This window comes from Gopherus evgoodei, unplaced genomic scaffold (genome assembly GCF_007399415.2).
Source record: "Gopherus evgoodei ecotype Sinaloan lineage unplaced genomic scaffold, rGopEvg1_v1.p scaffold_36_arrow_ctg1, whole genome shotgun sequence".
In the NCBI taxonomy this organism is placed as follows: domain Eukaryota; kingdom Metazoa; phylum Chordata; order Testudines; family Testudinidae; genus Gopherus; species Gopherus evgoodei.
Window position 1 is genome coordinate 2084077 of NW_022060038.1, and position 20761 is coordinate 2104837.

General features: G+C 45.9%; 2 protein-coding genes across 2 annotated transcripts; both read left to right on the plus strand.

Moving 5' to 3' along the window:
- Positions 1–8289: 8289 nt before the first annotated feature.
- Positions 8290–9228, plus strand: LOC115641845 (putative olfactory receptor 52P1). Its single transcript, XM_030545213.1, has one exon. The coding sequence runs from the start codon at positions 8290–8292 to the stop codon at positions 9226–9228; it is 939 nt and encodes a 312-aa protein (XP_030401073.1).
- A 9396-nt stretch (positions 9229–18624) lies between these two features.
- Positions 18625–19590, plus strand: LOC115641915 (olfactory receptor 51G2-like). The gene has a single exon (XM_030545271.1). The coding sequence runs from the start codon at positions 18625–18627 to the stop codon at positions 19588–19590; it is 966 nt and encodes a 321-aa protein (XP_030401131.1).
- Positions 19591–20761: the final 1171 nt, after the last annotated feature.

Here is a 20761-nt window from a genome sequence, read left to right on the forward strand (position 1 = left end):
ACCTGTGTGAAGAGAGGGGGAAAGGATACTTCCTCATCGATCAAGGGTACTCTGTCCCTGTTTGTCTGTTTGTCGTCATTGTGGAAGTTCAGAGTCTGAGAAGCACCTCACACCTAACATCTTACCATTCCATCACCAAGCACTGCTCTCTCCATTGCTGCGTTCCCTCTCTCTGACCATCACTTGATGTCTTTCAGCATCACCCATCTGACCCAACTTCCACACATCCTATCACTTGGCCTTTCAGTGACTTCCAGACCACTAGACGATACTGCATTTTTCTGAAGCAAGATGGCTTTCCATTAGATTCTATGTGAACAGACTTAATCAGTTTGACAAACTTAATCTATGCTTTCTGATAGACAAAGACAAAGAAACCTACTATAATACTGAACTTCTTTATCATATATACAATGATCCAGTGAGCAAAATTTGCCTTTTTTTCCTATGTCCAATTCTTCAGGAAGCCTGGAGGATAAACCAAATGTTTCCATTGGAAAGTTCTAATACAGGAAAGATGCTGAAGGAACTAGGACATTCTACTAGAGTTTATTGGTGAGAGTTGTGAAACTGTTTTTGAGAACTGCACTGTATGACCTTGGATTTCAGGGGTGTGTACCCCAGAATATGATCAGGCCAATTGCAACCATAAGATGTGCACTCAGACACGATGAATTAATGAAATAAATACTTTAGGGTTAATTTTAAAGCAGGTTTTAGATGCAAGGTCAAAATCTTGCTATCAGTTTCTGCTAATCAGAATGGGAGGAATGGACATATGAGACAAATAAATAAGTGAGGAATGAAGTTTATTGAAAGCTAGGAAAAGTGATGATCGAGTAGGGGTCACTATGTTTTGTAGAAGTTATAAAAAATAGCTAATACAGTGTACTTTGTTGTTTTAAGAAATAGATTGAGCTACTTTTGTGTTAGTTTTTAAGTGACTTTGGACTCCTAATTCAGTTTAAATGTGGGAACCTTTCAAGCTGGACTGGAACCAGAGAAGCAGCACTGAGCTAAAAGGCAGACCTGAGCCGGAGGTAGAGCAGCAGTGCTCAGGCAGAACGGGGAAGCTGGCACAGATCAGAGCCGGGAGCTGGGTTGGCACAGACCAGCTGCTCCAACTAATCCCAGGGCTGAGCTACGGTGTGGAGCTATGGGGCCAGAGCCAGGATAGTGGATGCCGGCCATGCCACAAGTAACACAGCAGCCGAGCACAATGAGCAGCTGGGGAGAGCAAGGTGGGGCCATCTGCAAACAGCCCAGCACACGGAGACATCACTAGAGAAGAGGGCCTTGAAGGCTGGACTCAGAAGGAGGGATGTGAATCTGCTGGGAGGACAGATGCTGGGGAGAAAGGTCCGGCCACCTAGAGCCTGAGGGAATGAAACTACCACCAGACCAGGTTCCTTACCTGCAGTATCACCACAGAGCAGCCAGGGTCTGGGCAGGAGGCCAGAGATGTGTGAGGAACAAATTGGGAACATTTCTTACATCCCAGAGATGGCTGTTTGTAGTGTTTCCCATGCCCACAGAACAGGGTTCCTTGTTTCCTGGAACATTTCCCATCTTTTCTTTTTTTTTTTACAGCTGCTGTTTAATAAATTATATTTGGTTTGAACTTAATGTAGTGGTCAGTGGGTTAGGGAAGTGTCCGGTGTGGTGTGAAGAGAGTACCCTGGAGTGGGGACACCCTAGCCCCTGTCCTAAGTGACCATGATGAGATTGGGGGTTCAGCTTCCCAGGAATCCTGGGCCCAGCTGTGTCACCATTACGCCTACTCTGCCACACTGCAGAGTGGAAGGGGAGTCCTTGAGATGAGGCAGGCCTCTGGGTAAAGGGAGTGGGAGTGGGGATTCTGCTGTTGGGAGATAACAGGGCCTGGAGAGGCTGAATCACCAGCAAAGCAGGGTGAACAAGGGTCAGCCCAGCTGGGTGGTTAGATGAGTGCAGCAGTTCCATCAGCTCCCAGAATGAACCCCACGGGTGAAACCCATCACACTCATACCCTCAAGAGCCCAAATTAGGGCAACAGGCACTCATCACAGAAGCACGGGGGAGGGACTGTAGCCTAAAGAAAAGATCCAGATGTAGCAGTTGATTGATTCCTTTACCACGATGTTCTCATCCCAGCAGGCACATCTACCTAAAGTACCACCATAGTGAAATGGTCCCAAGGCAACAGATTAAGGAAACTCCAAAGGTATTCACTCATAAAATGTGGGATACTATGTGAGATGAACTCCAGGTGATTTTGGCCCAGGGAGTGGTGAAGGAATCATAGAGTGGGTGGAGAAATCTCATGATACTAGTTTTGACACACAATAGCAGAATCCATTTCCGCATTGATTTCTGAAAGATCAACACAGTATTGAAATGTGATGCTTACCCGATGCAGAGAATAGCTGACCTATTAGAACAGTTTGAGCTGCGAGATATGTATTTACTTTAGACCTCACAAAGGGATATTGGCAAATACTTTTGATGCCAGAATCCTGGGAGAAGAAAACCTTGTCCATCCACTTCAGCTTGCATCAATTCAGGATCAGGTGATTTTTCCTCCACAGGGTGGCAGTGACTTTTCAGAGACAATGGATTGGCTACTAGAACTGCATGGGTGCTATGCAGCAATATGTTGCTACGATCAATTGAAAATTGTTTTTGGTCTTGTATCTTGTGGCAGCATTCCCACGTGTAGTGCAGATGGCAGTACACTGAACACAGAAAAGAAAGCCATCATCAGCTGCTAAGCTGAACAATCTGCAAGACACAGTTTGCCCTGACAATGTGAGCTCTTGTTATCAGTAAATATTTTCTTCGATCCCTGTGGAGACTTTCAAACTGAAGTTCTCCAGGGTCTATTTTCTGCTGTTCCCACTACTGGGAAGAGGCAGCCAACTTGAGAGTCTGCAGGGACTGTACAGGGGAATCATAAAAATCGCTGCCCAGCATGGCGAGTGTCAGACATGTGAGATTCATATGCTGATTCTCAGGGCTCTGCCGTTCTGTCACTGTAAGGAGATTTCCTCTCTGAGCTGAGCGAGATTGGGGTGAGTTGCCAGTTTCTGCATTAAAATTAGTGCTAAGACTCAGGAAGGGTCCCAGGGTTCAAGTCAAGAACTATCTGGGCAGGAATTCAAGAACACGGTGACTTGAACTGTTTAGTATTGCCAGAAACACCCAATAGATTTACATGGTAAAATTGGAATTACAAAGGTATTGGAAATAGTTTAGACACATATTTGTTTTTAAGATCAGTTTCTTGTCCCATACTGTGTCCTTCTGTCTGTCTCAGTGGGTTCATTTTTGGGGGCTGTGTGGTTTTTCCTCTGGTTTGTGCAAGTTTTTCAAATTTCACTGCCCTGTTAAGAAGTGCAGCCAAAGCCTCTGCAGTGGGTATCTGTGTTACCAGAGGGTTCTCAACAAGAATGGACCTCACACTAGCCAGATTCTGCTCTCATATTCTGCCTTCACTGGGTCACTCCAGACTGTACTGGCTTCCCTGAGAGGAAAATCAGAGCTTCTGTGTTTTTGAATCTCTATCTTTCATGCCTGGTCTCAGAATGCCTCATAAACTGAGGGTTTCCTTCAGACTCTTTCAGCAGCCTAATAAAGTAGCACTCTCTGCAGCAAGACTAGAAGCCATGATTTTCAAAGCTGGTAGCCAAAAATTAAACACTAAGGGTGAAATCTTGGTCTTATTGAGATCAATGGCAAACTTCCAACATGGCCAGGATTTCACCTTAAATCTACATGTAGGGACTTAAATAAATGGCCTGATTTACACTGACCATGATCCTCCAGTGACTTCAACTGGAGTCGTCATGTGGCTTCTAAGGATGGGTGAGCTTGTTTGGACCAAAGAAGAACTGACAGGAGTTGCTGACATCTCACACTCATAAGCTTAGAGGTTCAGAACAATGAGGATAAGCATTTTTTTTGTGCGGGGAGAGGGGTCTGCTCTCTCTGAGCCCCTGCATCTCTGGTTCTGGAGAGGATGAGAAGCACAAAAAGACAGTAAAAATAAAAGCATATTTCTGACTTAAAGGAAACCAGGTGGTGGTGTACATTTCACCGGGGGAGATCCCAGAAAGTACAGTGTGTGTGTGGAAGGGAGCTAGGGGAGGGGTTGTGGGGGCAAGGACATGCAGTATCCAAATCACAGTGGCTCAGAGGCCTGAAATCGGTCAAATAGGGAATGGACGTCCTGCCTAATGCACAGACCAAAGAGGCATAATGAGGCCTTCTGGGGCAGGGGTGTGTGTTAGACTGTAGTGGAATGTGGACCACGCTGTAGCAGATTGTCTCTGATACCATCCCACAACTAGAACATCCATCCTTTAATGAGCCACCACACTACTCATGCTGGCTCCTTTTAGTTTCCATGTCCTCTCTCCCTCCTGCCAGGCCTGTCGCTGTCTCCTTCCCTGCACAGGCTGAGCTGCTGCCGGCCTTCCCTTCATCCCTGCAGAGGCAGTTCAGGCTGATCTCCCCCTTTTCCTGGATGCAGGCAGACACTGAGTTTAACCTTTTCTGAGGATATATTTCTATGAGCTGTCGCTGTGGGGTCTGGAGTCTGGTTTTAGTCCTGGGTGAGGGGTATCACTGTGTGGTAGTAGTGTGGGTTCTGGGAATGGGGGACATACACAGAAAGGATGGACAACATTAGGCATTGTGGGGCCGGAAGGGGTTAAATGGACAGGCAGACAGCACTGGTGCCTGTGGGAGAGGAGAGTGGGGTATACATGGACGGGCAGACAGGTGAGCAAATGCTGGGTGTTGTGGAGATGGGGAGCAGTGTGCTCATGAAGAGGCTGGTAGCACTGTTGAAATTGAATTTTTCTTTGTGATTGTTAGTTCAAGGCCAGCGCTAGGACCTTTCCTGGCCTTGAATGCATGTGGGTGGGTCTCGGGGTCTCTTTGCCCTGGCAAGCCACAGAGCTACAGCCTGAGTGTCACAAACTTTACCCATTTTTTTCCAGTTGTTGTTGTTGTTCTTACATAACTTCAGGCATTACACTAGTGAAAAGAACCAAGAATCTTTGCTCCTCAGGTGGTTCAATCTCCCATCACATTCTGACCCTCTGTCTATTCTCTCCTTCCCCATCCCAGGCTGCTCTCTTACAACAGCACGCTGGTCGCCAGTGTCTTCTCCATGCTCCCCAGTCATCCCTGGTTCCCACAACTCTTCCTCTTCAGGGGGTGAGGTGCCTTCAGTCACGTCTGCTCCCTTGGCTGAGGGGAGATCAGTGACTATGTCTCACCTGTGAGAAATCTCATACACGAATGGCAAATGCCAGGGCACCTGTGTAGCTTTCCTTATTCCACCCATAGACGTCATAGGTGGTCTCAAGGGCTGCTACACAGGAACAACTCACAAGCCAAGAAGTTTGCACATTATATAATGAGAGATGGAAACTCTGGAACATGTGGAGGCCTAGATAAATACAGCTGCCATGTGCAGTAGCCACTGGCAGCTGCCTGAAACAGGGGGCCATTGGGACACAGACATTAAACCCAGGATGCTCTGGGACCATTTTCTAGCCAGCTCTGTTAGACATTCACGGTGATCCTTGCACATTCATTCCTCAGTGTGGCAATTTTATGGGGCAAGTCATGATTTTTCTCACCTAAAGTATTCATCCATGCAGTGCGTCATGGGATCCCTCAGCCTCGTGAAATACTCACCTAGTGTACCATTTCCAAGGCACCGCAGTCACACTCAAATTTCTCCCCATAGAGTTAAATTCAGCACTGTCACAAATAGAAAAAATGCCTTCAGTAAGCTCAGGTATGAACTTGCAGGCAAAATGCCTCCAACTGATTCCTGGGGACATGTTCATAGATTCCAAAACCTGAAGGGACCATTGTGATCTTCTAGTCTGACCTCCTGCATAGCACAGGCCAGAGAACTGCCCTGAATTAATTCACGTTTCAGTTAGAGCAGATCTTTTAGAGCAGTGGTTCTCAACAAGGGCACATGTATCCCTAGGGGTGCAGAGAGTCCTTCCAAGCAGTTGGTCAGCTCCTCTAGATATTTGCCTAATTTTGCAACAGGCTACATGAAAAGCACTAGCGAAGTTAGTACTAACTAATATTTCATACAGACTAGTTTATAGTGCTCTATAGGCTATACACTGAAATGTAAGTAAAACATTTTTGTATTAGTTTATTTACTTTATAATTACACGGTAAAATTGGAAAGTAAGCAATTTTTCAGTAATAGCGTGCTGTGTCATTTGGGTATTTTTATATCTGATTTTGTAAGCAAGTAGTTTTTAGGCAAGGTGAAACTTGGGGTATGCAAAACAAATCAGATTCCTGAAAGGGATCCAGTAGTCTGGAAATGCTGAGACCCACTGTTGGAGAGAAACATCCAATCTTGGTTTAAAAATATTTCCCATGGTTAATTACTCTTACTGTTTAAGTGTATGCCTTATTTCCAGTCAGAATGTGTCTAACTTCAGCTTCCAGCCATTGGATTGTGTTAGACCTTCCTTTGCTAGACTGAAGAGCTCACATTGAATATTTGTTGCCCATGTCGGCACTTACAGACTGTGAGCAAGTCTCCCCTTAACCTCTTTGTCAGGATCAATAGACAGAGCATTGTGAGTTGATCACTATAAGGCAGGTCTTTTAAAATTCTTTAATCATTCTTGTGGCTCATCTCCGAACCCTCCTTCTTGAATTGTGGACACGGAGACTGGACACAGGATTTCAGCAGCAGGCACACCAGGGCCAAATACAATGGTAAAACAATCATTCCACTCCTACTTGAGATTCTCTTGTTTATCATCCCAGGATATCATTAGCTATTTTGGTCAAATAGTAACACTCAGAATGTTATGGTTAGCTAATTATCCCTTCACACCTCCACATCTTGTTCAGAGTCATTATGCATCCCACGATACAGACCCCCATCGTTATGTCTCAGACAATGTTGGGTGCCTGCAAGAAAGTGTCTCACCAAAAGAAACAGTGGAAATAACAGAGCTGCAGACCTGTAGCCCTAAATACCAACCCCCTTGTGCCGTTCATGCCTATTTTCTTGAGCACAGTCATAACCCAGCAGGATAATGCCTGTTTCCATGGGGGAAACTTGGCTCCTTTCCAACATAGGAACTGCGCTGTGGATCAGATCAATGGTCCATCTAATCCAGTGTCTTTTCTATGACAGTGACAGTCCCAAAGTCTGTGGAGGAAGGTTTGAGAAACCCAGCAATGGGTAGATGGGGGGATGACCTGACTATCATGAGGGTGTCACCCTAATGCCTAACGACTTGAGATTGGCTTGTGCCCTGAAACACATGGGCGTATCGGCTTTCCGAAATATTTATTTAGCTGTAATATTGTAACTGGATAATCTCACTATACATGTAAATATCCAAACCCTTCCTGATCCTTGATTAGCTCATGACCTCAACTATGTCTTGTGGCAACGAGTTCCTCAATCTAATTAGGCACTGAGTGAAGAAAATATTCTTTTTTCATCAGTTTTGAATTTTCCACATTTCAGTTTAATTGAATGTCCTCTTGATCTTGTGTTATGAGACAAGGAGAACACTTTCTTGATCTACTCTCTACCAGTTAGTAATTTATAGAATTTTCTCATATCCCCTCTTATTCATCTCCTTTGTAAGTAACAATCCCAGTCTTTTCAACCTCTCTCCATATAACAGTTTTCCTGGACCCTTAATCATTCTTGTTTCCCTTCTCTGAACACCTCTAGTTCTGCAATATCCTATGTGAGAAGGGTATTGAGTACAACAGAGAGAAGTCCAGAGGAGGGTGAAACATTGACAGACTGATCTCATGGCATTGTATTTTCTGTATGGTTCCCCATTCCACTCCTCATGGATCCGAATGTTTTGCTTAGCTTCTATCCATGCTTGCACTGTGAGTAGGAGCTCATAAAGCTGTGTACCATGTCCTGTCCTGAATTCATTCAGTTCAATTAAAACCTCCTAAGGTGTTTGCAGAGTTTTTCCATCCAATGGCATACATGTTGCAGTTATTGACATCCAAGTTCATCTATCATTGTGCCACCATTCACCTGCCTTAGTTAGCTCCCTCTGAAGACTTCTCTGGACTTGACTATCACCTAAATAAACTTGGTGCCATCTGTAAATGTTGACACCTCATTGCTCACCCTCTCCCCCTTTTCTAAATTGGTAATAACTATAAAATATTTACTGTACTATTTGTTATAAAGTGTGTAACCTCCTCGCTGTGCTTCTCTCCCTTCACAGGCATCTTGAGCATTCCCCTGATCGACGCATCGACCACCTCATGGCAGCTTTCAATCTCACCCCCTCTGACCTTTCAACATTCATCCTCATGGGCATCCCTGGCTTAGAAGCTGCCCATGTCTGGATTTCCATCCCTTTCTATATGTTCTACATTATTGGCCTGTTGGAAAATTTCATGGTTCTGTTTGTTGTAGGCAAAGAGCAGACCCTGCACAAGCCAATGTACCTGCTGCTCTGCATGCTGGCACTCACTGACATCAGCATGTCTACCTCTGTCATACCGAAGGCACTGTGTATATTTTGCTTCAATTTGAAAGGAATTACTGTGGGTGGATGCCTCACCCAGATGTTCTTCCTTCATACGATTATTGCAGTACAGTCAGCCATCCTTGTGGCAATGGCCTTCGATCGCTATGTTGCCATATGTAATCCTCTGAGATATGCCACCGTCCTCACTAACACACGAATAGCTAACCTAGGGCTCTTGAGTTTGATAAGAGCTGTTCTCCTCATTCTGCCTATGCCCCTGCTCCTGAGTAGGCTGCCATTCTGTGCCAACCGCATTATCCCCCACATGTATTGTGAGCACATAGCTGTGGCAAAGATGTCATGTGGGGACACCACAGTCACAAGGATGTATGGCTTGGTGACAGCATTGGTTGTCATCATCTTAGACCTGATGTTCATTGCCCTGTCCTATGGTCTGATCATCAGGGACCTCCTCAGAATTTCCTCCAAGGAAGTCCACCAGAAAGCCCTCAACACCTGCACATCTCACATCTGTGTGATGCTGATGTCTTATACTCCCTGCCTCTTCTCCTACCTGAGTCAGAGGTTCGGTCAAGGTATCGCTCCCCATCTTCACGTCATCTTGGCCAGCCTCTACTTCCTTGTCCCCCCGATGCTCAATCCTATCATTTATGGGGTAAAAACCAAAGAGCTTTGTGACAAAGTGGGCAAACATATGTGCAGAAGGTGATTGTCCATGGGCCACTGACGTTAAATCCTGTGTGACAAGAGGGGGAAAGGACATCTCCTCATTAATCAAGAATGCTCTGTCCCAGTTAGGCTGAGCTCAGCATTTCGGACATTCACAATCTGAGAAGGTCCTCATATCTAATGTTTCATCACACCATGACCAAGCACAGCTCTCTCAGTTGCTGAGTTCCATCTCTCTGACCACCCCCTGACCTTTTTCAGTGTCACCCATCAGACTCCAACCCCACACATCTTGTCTCTCAGCCTTTCCTTGACTTCCAGACTACCAGAAGATACTGACATTTTCTGACAGAAGGTGTGTTTCCATTAGTCCCTGTCTGAAGAGGATTCTTGGATCAGTTTGACAAAATGAAGCTACACTTTAGATAGCCAAAGACAAAGCAAACTACAGTGCTGAATATTTTTAATTATATATATTCAGTGATCTGGTATATAAAATTTACCTGATTTTTCTACTTCCAATTCTACAGTAAGTCTGGAGGATAAAACAAATATTTCAGCTGGAAAGTGCTAATACAGGAAAATTTCTGTAGGAATTGAGAACATTCTGCTAGAGCTCCTTGGTGAGAGTTGTGAAACAGTGTGAGAACTGAACAGCTGTGTTAAACTATGGTATTGCCTTTGAGTCACATTACTTACTGCTTTGCACAGCCAATTCTGGAGTTGCTTTCAGCTAGACCTTTAAAACACACACACTAACCATTCCCGCTGTCAAAGATATCAAGAGTAGGTGTTGTAGTAAGTAAAGGCCCTGATAAAGGCCTGGTATGAGGCCTGAGGCCTGAGCTAAAGTAATGGTCAAGACTTTGCTATCATAAAGCAAAGTTAAGCTCTGAGCTAGAGGCAGGCCCCGCTCACAGAAGCTGGCAAGGAAAGGGCTGATGTTGCATATACATATATCTACCTAGTGTGGTGAAGTATAAACACGGTACCAGAACACCTCATACTGGAACATTCCACAGATAATAAGGAACAGGCTGACCCATCCCAATGACAAGGCCAAAAGGGTAATATGATGGATAGAGTTGTTTTGATTGAACCAACATGTACAAGGTGAGAGGCGGCACCTTACTGAGTAGAGGGGTTGTACTGGCAACCTAGAGGGGTTGCACCTCAATATGTCAAGAGTGATGTGTAACTTTTTTGTACCTGTGTATAAGAATGCATCCCTGGGGTGGTGTCTTTGTCCAGCTGAGGGGGCAGTGGAAAGTCCCGCCACTGACTGAGCTGAGTCCCTTGACCGGGGGCACATATTCGTAGTATGCCCTGAGTTAAACAAAGAAATCTACAGGGAACTATCATTGTGTCCATACGGCAATAAACCTGGCCGACGTGCCTTCGTACCTTACTAGACTCTGTGGTCATTGGGGGTTCTATTCGGGTCTGCTGTGTCAGCTACCTGCGCAGAGCTGGGGCAGCACACAGAGGAACACGCACCCAGCCCAGTGATATCAACATTGCAAAGAGCAGAGCACCACACCGGTAGCGTCTGACAACAGATGTCAAAATTTCATGCTGGAGTTTGTGAAACAGAGATTATCACCAGATAGCCAAGTGGTTGAATCATTTGCACTACTAAGTCCTCCTACTACACTCAGTCCAGCATGATCTAGATTGGCTGATATCTCATTTTCGCCATCGCTTTGTGAACACTTTGGACAGTTGGAGCAGCGGTGGAGAGTTTTGCCTACGGTTCACTGGCCGCATACTCAGAACAACCAAGTTGAGCAGTTTTGGGTTGAAGTTATAAAACACATGGATGCTGCTGGGGACAAAGACTTTATTGAACTTGGCTTGTTTGCTCTTTCGTTGCTGTCCCTACCTTTTAGCAATGCTGCAGTTGAAACTGTTTTCTCAGATGAGCTTGATAAAACCGAACCTGCATTAGAAGATTCAAGAGGAACTTTTAGAAAACATTCTTCGTGTTAGGTGTATACGTAACAACATAAATTCTCTTGTGAACAGTTTGCACCAATGAAATAAATGATTGCACTGGTCTCTGCTGATATATGGCTAATTTACGGTCTGCTGACTTGGCTGCTTTTAGTAATAAACAATAGTAGTTTCAGGCAGTTTACTGCTTTGCCAAAATCTCCCCGTATAATAGGGGGTCTGTTTCCGTTCCTTAGCTGTCTTACACAGCTGGGCAGCATTCCTCTGGGCAGCCTCACTAACTCCTTGGACTCCTTTTTTGGTGCAGCTGGCATGATCCAGGAGTGTCTTCATCCTGCTCCTGAGCTTAAACCTTTCACACAGACATTTGTTCCCATTTCCCTCTTTTTTGTCCCAAAAAGCAGAATCACAGTCCTAGGGCATTACCACCCACAGCGCCCTGCCCACCTTTATGGGATTTTAAATGGCCCAAAGGATCCCCTGAGGAGAAGTTTCTGGCTGCAGAGATTCCCATATTGACACTGTCCAGCTTGATATAAAAAGCCTCTGAAGATGTGAAACCATTGAGCGCGTGTGACGAGGACTGGAAATGTTGCTACTAACAGTCCTCACATTGAAAGACTTCAGGGATCTGTGTCTGAGAGAGAGCAATCTGCACACTGCGTTCCACTGTCAGTCAGACAACACAGGCACAAACTGAATCACCAAGGGCTACGAAGTGGGACCATGGCCACCAGGGTGGGGTAGCCTGCAGTGTTTGCCCATGTACTTCCCATGACAGCCACTGTGTGCCCCAGGGAGAGTGGGCTGCCCGGGCCTCTGCCTTGCTCATGTATCTCAAGCAGCTCCTGCAGCAGGCTAGTCCCACAAAGGGCAGTCTGATGACACTGGGCCTCCTGCCCCATGGGTCTCCCCAATCACTTCCAGTGCCTCAACCCTCTAAGTTTGTAGAATATGGTGACCAGATGTCCAATTGGTTGAAAAGGGATCCTGGTGGATCCAGCCGTTGACTCTTCGGTCGACGGCACTGCGCAGAAGTGCTGGCAGGCTCCCTGCTAGTCTCCATGCTGGGCAGATCCCGAAAACAGTGGCATGTTCCTTCTCCGGCTTCTATGTGTAAGGGCAGCAGGGATGCTCCGCATGCTACCCACACCCCAAGCAAACCGTGGCCAATGGGAGCTGCGGAGGCTGTGTCTGTGGATGGGGCAGCACACACAGCTGCCTGGTTGCACCTCTGTGTAGGAGCCAGCAGAGGGACATGCTGCTGGTTCCTGTAGCCACCTGAGGTAAGCGCCTCCCAGAGCCTGCACCCCTCACCCCTGAACCCCTCAGTCCCAGCCTGGAGTATGTTCCTACACCCCAAACCCCACCCCCACCCCAGAGCCTGCCCCCCTAACCAAAGCCCTCACTCTGCATGCCTCAACCCCCTGCCACAACCCTAATCCCCCTCCTGCTCTCAGAACTCCTTTGTCCTAGACCAGAGCACCCTCCTACACCCCAAACTCCTCATTCCCAGCCTCACCCCAGAGTCTGCATCCACAGTCAGAGCCCCCCCACCCCAACCACCTGTCCCAGCCTGGACCACCCACCCGCATAGTGAACTCTTCATTTCTGGCTGCACTTCCCTACACATCACTTCCTATACAGTTCCTACAAGAAACATCTTTATTCTTTGCCCCTGCTCCAAGCCCCTTCCAAATTTTTCTATGTCGCTTCTTACCAGCAGTTTCCCCACTGCCTTCCCTCCCTGGCAACTTGGGCAGCTTCTCTCATGGATCTCCCTGCTTCTGATAGGCAGCGTCTATGGGTACACTAACCTGACCTGCTCCTTGTGGTTCACTCCAGCCTGCCTTCGCCCAGCCCTTCCCAAAGTGAAGGAGTTCCTCTTCTTCTCACTACTGGGTTGGCTGCCTGAGCTCGTCTGTCTCCCTGTGTAGTCCTCTCAGACAGCTCACAGCTGAGATCACTAATTATAATTAAAGTGAAGATTTTGTCATGGTTATTTTTAGTAAAAGTCACGAATAGATCATGGGCAACAACAAAAAATTTATGGAAGTTAATTTCCTGTCCCTGATTTTTACTGAAAGTGACTGTCACAAAATGGTGCTCCCAAGCCCTGCTGCAGGAGAGGAGCAATGGGGGTCCAGCACCTGTTTCCCCCAGCAGCCAGCACACACACTGTCTCTGTGTCACACACACACACACTCAATTCTCTGGGATGATCGCTTCACCCCTCCCCCCACCGAGTGGCTAACAACGGGTAATAAACAGGTAATAATTGGAGATATGCCAATCTCCTAGAACTGGAAGGTACTTGAAAAGTCATCAAGTCCAGCCCTCTGCCTTCACCAGCAGGACCAATTTTTGCCCCAGATCCCTAAGCGGCTCCCTCAAGGATTGAGCTCACCACCCTGGGTTTAGCAGGCCAATACTCAAACCGATGATTTCTGTTCAGCCACAGGCAAACAGCCTAGCAGGAACGGCCTCCTCTGAATGTCCCCTTAATAAAATTCCCCCATTTCAACCAGGTGACCATGAATGGTATCACTCTTCTGAGGATAACACAGAGAGATAAAGAAGGGATGTTGCTTGAATGCCATCAAACACTGGACCATACACTGCCAGGCTTTGTGCTGCAATGATTCCAGACTACATGCTACTGGCCTGGCTTGGTAAAGTGTCATACCACGAAGGACAGAATAAGGCAGACCTCCATAGAAACCTTTTGCAAAAGCTTTGGGAGTACCTCCAGGAGAACTTCATTGAGATGTCCCTGGAGGATTTCCGCTCCATCTCCATATACGTTAACAGACTTTTCAAGTAACTGTACTGGCCACCAATGCATCCCAAGTCTTCAGGGCAAATTAATCATGAGACACACTTGCTTTTAAACCATGTATTATATTTACAAAGGTATGCTGACCAGAGGTCCGGGAGCCAGCCTTGGGTGATTGGGAGGATACTGGCTCCAGGGTGATAACAGTTCCTGGCTGTTGGGGAAAACAGTTTCTCTGCTTGCTTCCTGTGTGCTGTCTTCAACCTCCTCATCCTCATCAACTTTCTCGTCCCCAAAATCCACATCCCTGTTGTGTGAGAATCCACTGACAGGGTCCATGCACAGGGGTGGGGTAGTGGTGAGGGGACTCCCTAGAATGGCATGCAGCTCATCATAGAAGTGGCATGTCTGGGGCTCTGACCTGGAGCGGCCATTTGCCTCTCTGGTTTTTTGGTAGACTTGCCTGAGCTTCTTAAGTTTCACATGGCACTGATGCAGGTCTCTGTTATACCCTCTGTCCTTCATGCCCTTGGAGATTTTTTTCAAATATTCGGGCATTTCATCTTTTGGAACGGTGTTCTGATAGCACAGATTCTTCGGTCCTCATACTGCGATCAGATCCTGTAACTCCCATTCGGTCCATCCTGGGGCTCTTCTGCGATTCTGGGACTCCATGGTCATCTGTGCTGCTGAGCTCTGCACAGTCACCTGTGCTGATCAGCTCGCCACGCTGGCCGAACAGGAAATTAGATTCAAAAGTTCACAGGGCTTTTCCTGTCTACCTGGCCAGTTCATCTGAGTGGAGAGTGCTGTCCAGAGCTGTCAATACCGGAGGCTAATACCGCCAAATTGCATCCACACTACTCGAAATTCAACCCTGCACAGTCAATTTTAGCTCTAATCCCCTCATCTGGGAGGAGTACAGAAATCAATTTTAAGAGCCCTTTAAGTGAACAAAAATGGCTCTGTCCTGTGAATGGGTGCAGGGTTAAATCGATCTATCGCTGCTGAATTCGACCTAAACTCATAGTGTAGACCAGGGCTAATGGTCTGTCCACACTGCAGTTAGTTACTCCTGGCTGGCCCATGTCATCTGACTGGCTTGCAGGTCTTAGCCTAGGGAGCCATTCAGTTGTGGTATAGACATTCAGGCTTGGGCTGGAGCCTGGGATCTAGGACCCTGCAGAGTCCCAGAGATCATCTATACCAGGGTGAAATGAAGGGGCCGATGGCCTGTGAAGGACAGGGCAAATGGCAGGCCCCATTGTCCTCTCAGGCTGGGTGATATGGAGGGGCTGATGGAGTGCAAGGGGCAGGGTGGGGGGAAGGCCCCCTTCTGCCCTCAGTGGAGGTGATATGGGGGATTGGGCTGATGAGAAGTTATGGGGAGCTAGTCATGGGGATCTGGGGGAAAGATACAGTGGTGGGAGGAGTTGGAGTCAGGACAGGGAGGAGATGGAAGAGGCCAGATGTAGAATAACTGGTGACCGGAATGGAACCATGTGAGAAGGTGACAACACAGAGACAAAGGAAGATGGGGGGCTGCAGGGCAGAACCTAAGGGCTAGCAGGGCAGGATGAAGTCGTTGGGGTCTGGAGTGGGGAAAAGGGTGACAAGGTGAGGAGGGGATCCTGTGGAGAGGAATAGCATTGATGAGGAGAGAGGATTACTGGGCTGGAGAAGGGGCTGCATAATGAGTTCATGGCTGGAGGGGAGCTTGATGGAGTATGGAGGAGAATGGATGGTTGTGCGAGAACGGGTGGGTTCCTAGGAGGGTGGTTGGAGATTCCCTGGAACTATGGGGTAATCTGGCTGCTTTATTTAAGTTGCACAATAAAATACATTGTTTCAAATCCAGTTAATGGAAAGATTAGAATTTCACTTGCCCATATGCCATACAGTACAGACTTGGTGGCGTTGATTCCCAGTAGCATGTGTGGAATTTTGGCTTGTTAAAGCACAGACACCTCCAGGTCTGTCAGTCTGGCACCTTTCACAATAACTAAATTCTCTTTGAGGAAAAAAAAATCAGGGTCAAACCCTGACCGAAAGCAAATCAGTGCCAGTCCCCTGACACATGCAGTTACACCATTTACACCAGCTCTGGGATGGACGATTGCTGAATATTGCAAAACACCTTGTGAATTAGGTTATTCCTTAATCCTGGAAGCTGCACTAGTGTAAACTGAGTTAGTGCAGAATTACTTCAAATCATTTACCTTTTAGGTATTTTCCATTCGTGCTGGTAGATCTAAAATGTATAACAATGCGATCAGTGGTGATTCCCAATTGATTCACTCATCCTCAAGAGCTTTTACCTGCTGAGCTATAAATGTCTCCGCACTGCGTGCCTGACGGAACGAGGGAATGTTTCTGCACAGAGTGTTCACGCTCTGCTTCCTCAGCAGCAGTTGATGAACCCTCTCCAGCTCCTATTTTAGTGGCTTGGTAAGTGTGCTGTTCATGTCGCATCAATTTCACTTATATTAATAGACAGCCTCAACTGCTTGAAATGTTTAAATCTGTAAACAATGAGAATTGCCTTTTTTATTATCAGCATCATTAGTTATTTTATATAGGACCCAACCCCCTAGGAAGACAGGTCCCTGCCTTGTGGTGCCTGCATTATGAGGGCCCAGTGGTGCAAAAATGACCCAAGTAAAGTGGAATTTTCCATGAGTGAAGAACACAAATCCCAGTGGAAGCCACCTTGTGTTTTTGACTCCTGGTGGCACTTTTTTGTAAGTACCATTGACTTGCCTGGGTCTGTGTATGGTAACAGGGAACCTAGGAATCGCCATACCACATCCAAACTGAGGTCTATCTAGACCCATAACTTGACTGACAGTCACTAGCACCAGACACTTAAGAGCAAGGGCTGGCATGGCCCTGGTGTGGCAAATACTGACTAACCTGCCTGGAGTTTCTAGCTAATGGGAGTGTGTGCTATAACCTCTGAAAGGGTGACCTGCAGTTCGTGCAGCTTCTGGAGGCATTGTGCTTGCTTGGAATATAACACTCCCTGGAGTGTCTGCTTGGATACCATAAGTGGGAAAATTGAGCTGTTTGTCTTTGTTCCAAGAAAACTTAACTTCAGTGAGGGTTTTGCTGGGTAAGGGCCAGTTGAGCCAGTTGCTGTCCCCAGGAGTCATTCACATACCTGAAGATAGGATTTTTCATAGGAAACTTTCACAGTATTTGGTCCTGCCATGAGGGCAGGGGACTGGACTTGATGACCTCTCGAGGTCCCTTCCAGTCCTAGAGTCTATGAATTTATAAACTTTGCAAATGGTAAAATTACAGTTTGAGGAATGCTTGCTTTCTGCACAGGGGTGGATCTCATCCAGTGTGAGGAAAGGAGGCATAGAATCATAGAATATTCGGGTTGAAAGAGACCTCAGGAGGTCATCTAGTCCAATCCCCTGCTCAAAGCAGGACCCACGCTATCTAAATCATCCCAGCCCAGGCTTTGTCAAGCAGAGCCTTAAAAACCTCTAAGGATGGAGATTCCACCACCTCCTTAGGTAACCCATTCCAGTGCTTCACCACCTTCCTAGTGAAATACTATTTTCCATAATCCAACCTAGACCCCCCCACTGCAACTTGAGACCATTGCTCCTTGTTCTGTCATCTGCCACCACTGAGAACAGCCGAGCTCCATCCTCTTTGGGACCCCCATTCAGGTAGATGAAGGCTGCTATCAAATCTCCCCTCACTCTTCTCTTCTGTAGACTAAATAACCCCAGTTCTCTCAGCCTCTCCTCGTAAGTCATGTGCCTCTGTTGCATCTAGAATGAAAATCTTACACAGCTATCACAGTCTTCAGAGACTCCTTTTCTTTTGGTCCCCTCTCCTCCAATAATAACATCATGTAAAACAGAGGGGGCACACTGACGCTTATAGCTAAAACACAGCAAAGCTGGATTTTGTTCCCTGTTCTGCCTTAGCCTCCTTGTGTGTCTTTGGACACTCATTGTCTGTCATCACTGAATAGTTTGTGCGAACACTTCTCAGCACATGGGCCAGTCACAAGACATAATTTTTCTTCTCTCAAGTAGGAAAACCATTTAATTTTTTATGGTGGACCCAAGCTAAACTGTTGAGATCTGGATCCAGACTGAAACCTTGTTCTGGAATGCACGGGTGTTCTGATCCAAGGTTTGGGTTCAGATCCACTCTGCTTTTCTGATGTCCCCTTTAATAATGAGATCATGCAAGTCTTCATATGCCAAGCTCCATCTAGGGGAGAGGGTGTGGTCCAGTCTAGTGAAGGGGCACTCAGCTGAGAGCAGGGAGACCTGAGTTCTGCTACTGATCTCCTGCGTGGCCTTGCACAAGTTCCTTACCTGTTCTGTGCTTTAGTTTCCCCCTGAGTTAAGTAAGGATCTACATCCTCCTTTGTATGAGTGTCAATGGGCTTTGAATCAGACCCATTGATATTTGTGCTGTTTTGTAAAGCGTTTTGAGATTTATGAATGCAAAGCTCTATGCAAGCGCAGGATATTATTAGTAACGGAATTTTATAACTGATCTGGTGATCGGTGAGTACCACGAGGGTTTTTAATCAAGGTACTGACTCTAACCTATCTGAAAAGCAGGGCAGGAAGAGCCAGATTTTCTGTCATGGTGTCACATATTTTTAATAATGTTGCTTTTAATTGTAGGGAATGTGGTTTAATAAACTAACCAGAACCTCCCAAGTGCATCATGCCAACCTGCAACGAAAGCAACATGACCCCTGCAACATTCCTCCTGGCAGGCATCCCAGGGCTGGAAGCTGATGGCCCCTGGATCTCCATCCCTTTCTGTTCCCTGTACCTCATTGCAATTTTAGGAAATGGTCTGATTCTGTTTGTGATCAAGACACAGCAGAATCTCCATCAGCCCATGTACTTGTTCCTGTCTATGTTGTCTGTCACCGACCTTGGTTTATCTGCTTCCACCTTGCCAACAATGCTCAGCATCTTCCTGTTTAACACCAGAGAAATTGGCATTGATGTCTGTCTGACCCAACTTTTCTTTATTCACACTTTCCTCCTCATGGCATCTTCTGTACTACTAGCCATGGCATTTGACCGCTTTGTTGCAATATGCCACCCGCTGAGATATGCTTCGACTTTAACCAGTGCTAGGATAGGAAACATAGGACTGGCGATAATAATCAGGGGTGCAGGGCTGCATATCCCATCTGTCATTTTTCTCAAGAGGTTGCCCTACAGCAGGATCCAATCTCTCTCTTATTCGTATTGTTTGCATCCAGATGTGATGAAAATGGCCTGTGCAGACACTACGCCCAGCAGTTTCTATGGTTTGTTTATTGTCCTTTCATCTCTGGGATTAGACTCAGTGCTCATTGCCTTGTCTTACATCATGATCCTTCAGACAGTACTGAGTATCACATCCTGGAAAGAGCGTCTCAAGGCGCTGAACACCTGTGTCTCCCACATCTGTGTCACCCTGCTTTTCTACACTGCGCTGATCAGTTTGTCTATGATTCACAGGTTCAAGAAAAATTCTCTTCCTCAGAGCCAGATTCTTCTCTCTTATCTCCACATCCTCTTTCCCCCAGTGCTCAATCCCATTGTGTACAGCATAAAAACCAAAGAGATTCGTAAACGGATCATGAAGATCTTTCAAAACTATTCCACTAACAGACTCCAGTGGGGGCACTGATTTGGTCTGTCTAATCTGTATATCTAGGAACAATATGGTCCATGGTGTGCAAGTGCCTCTGTCACTCTGAACCAGCGAGGATTAAGCAACCAGCAGGCCAGTTGAACTAAAAGCAACCTTTAAGGACATATTAGAAAAGTATTGAAATGGTAAACAGGGCCATTCCTTGTAGATAGCTAGAAAAGCCATGGTAAATAGATTAGAGTTCTAGAAATAAAGGCCTCTGTTGTTAGAGAATCAGAAGTAGATACTAATAGTCGTTGTCTGAGTTTACCTATATCTTATTAGAAGTTCAACAATGTGACCAAAGTAGCTTGTAGATGCTACATTTCAGTTCCTGTAAGTAATGTTTCATTACCTACTCTCTTGATTCAGAGGTCTAAAGGGGATATAAACGTTTAGATGAAACTTATAGTGTAATAATATCATTGTCTTTATTTCTCTTTGAAGTTTGTAATAAACTACCTGTGAGTCTCTTCAATGGTTAATTGCTTTATGCTAGTCAATGTTAATAGTTATCAGTGTATACGTAGGAAATAGAGATATATATCAAAGCAAAAATGTATATTGCCTATTCTTCGTCCAAGGAAGGCCTGCTGTGATCATCTGCAGACGAGGCTAATCAGCTGAACTTCAGCTATAAAGGGACTTTGGGGCCTGATCCTTACTATCTCAGATCTGCTTAAACATTGTCAGGGGAAATTCAAGTGACATGATGGAGGACTTCTGGATTAGCTCTGCAATTCTTATGGAAGAATTCGAAAAAACTCTGCATATGGCCTGCCTATTGGGCTATGACTTTTCCCATTAATTCCAGAAGGATTTCTACAAATAGACAGCCTCACCATCTCTGCTTTGAAACTGACCTATAAACTGGATTCATATATGTATGTATAATGATCTTTTAACACAATAACTCTCTTCCTTTTCCCTCTAAATAAATCTTAGATTAGTTAATAAGAATTGACTGTAAGTGTGTATTTGAGCTGGTGTGTAATGTGTCCGATCTCTTGAGAATGGTAGAATTTTACAGATGGTGAATACGATTTTAAATAACCCTCACTAGATGGACTTGGCTGTCTCGGTGGGAATGAAAGGCTAGATTGATTGAAGAGAACTGTATTTTGACTTCTTGGTATCCAGTAAGGTATTACAGAAACTGTTTGGTTAC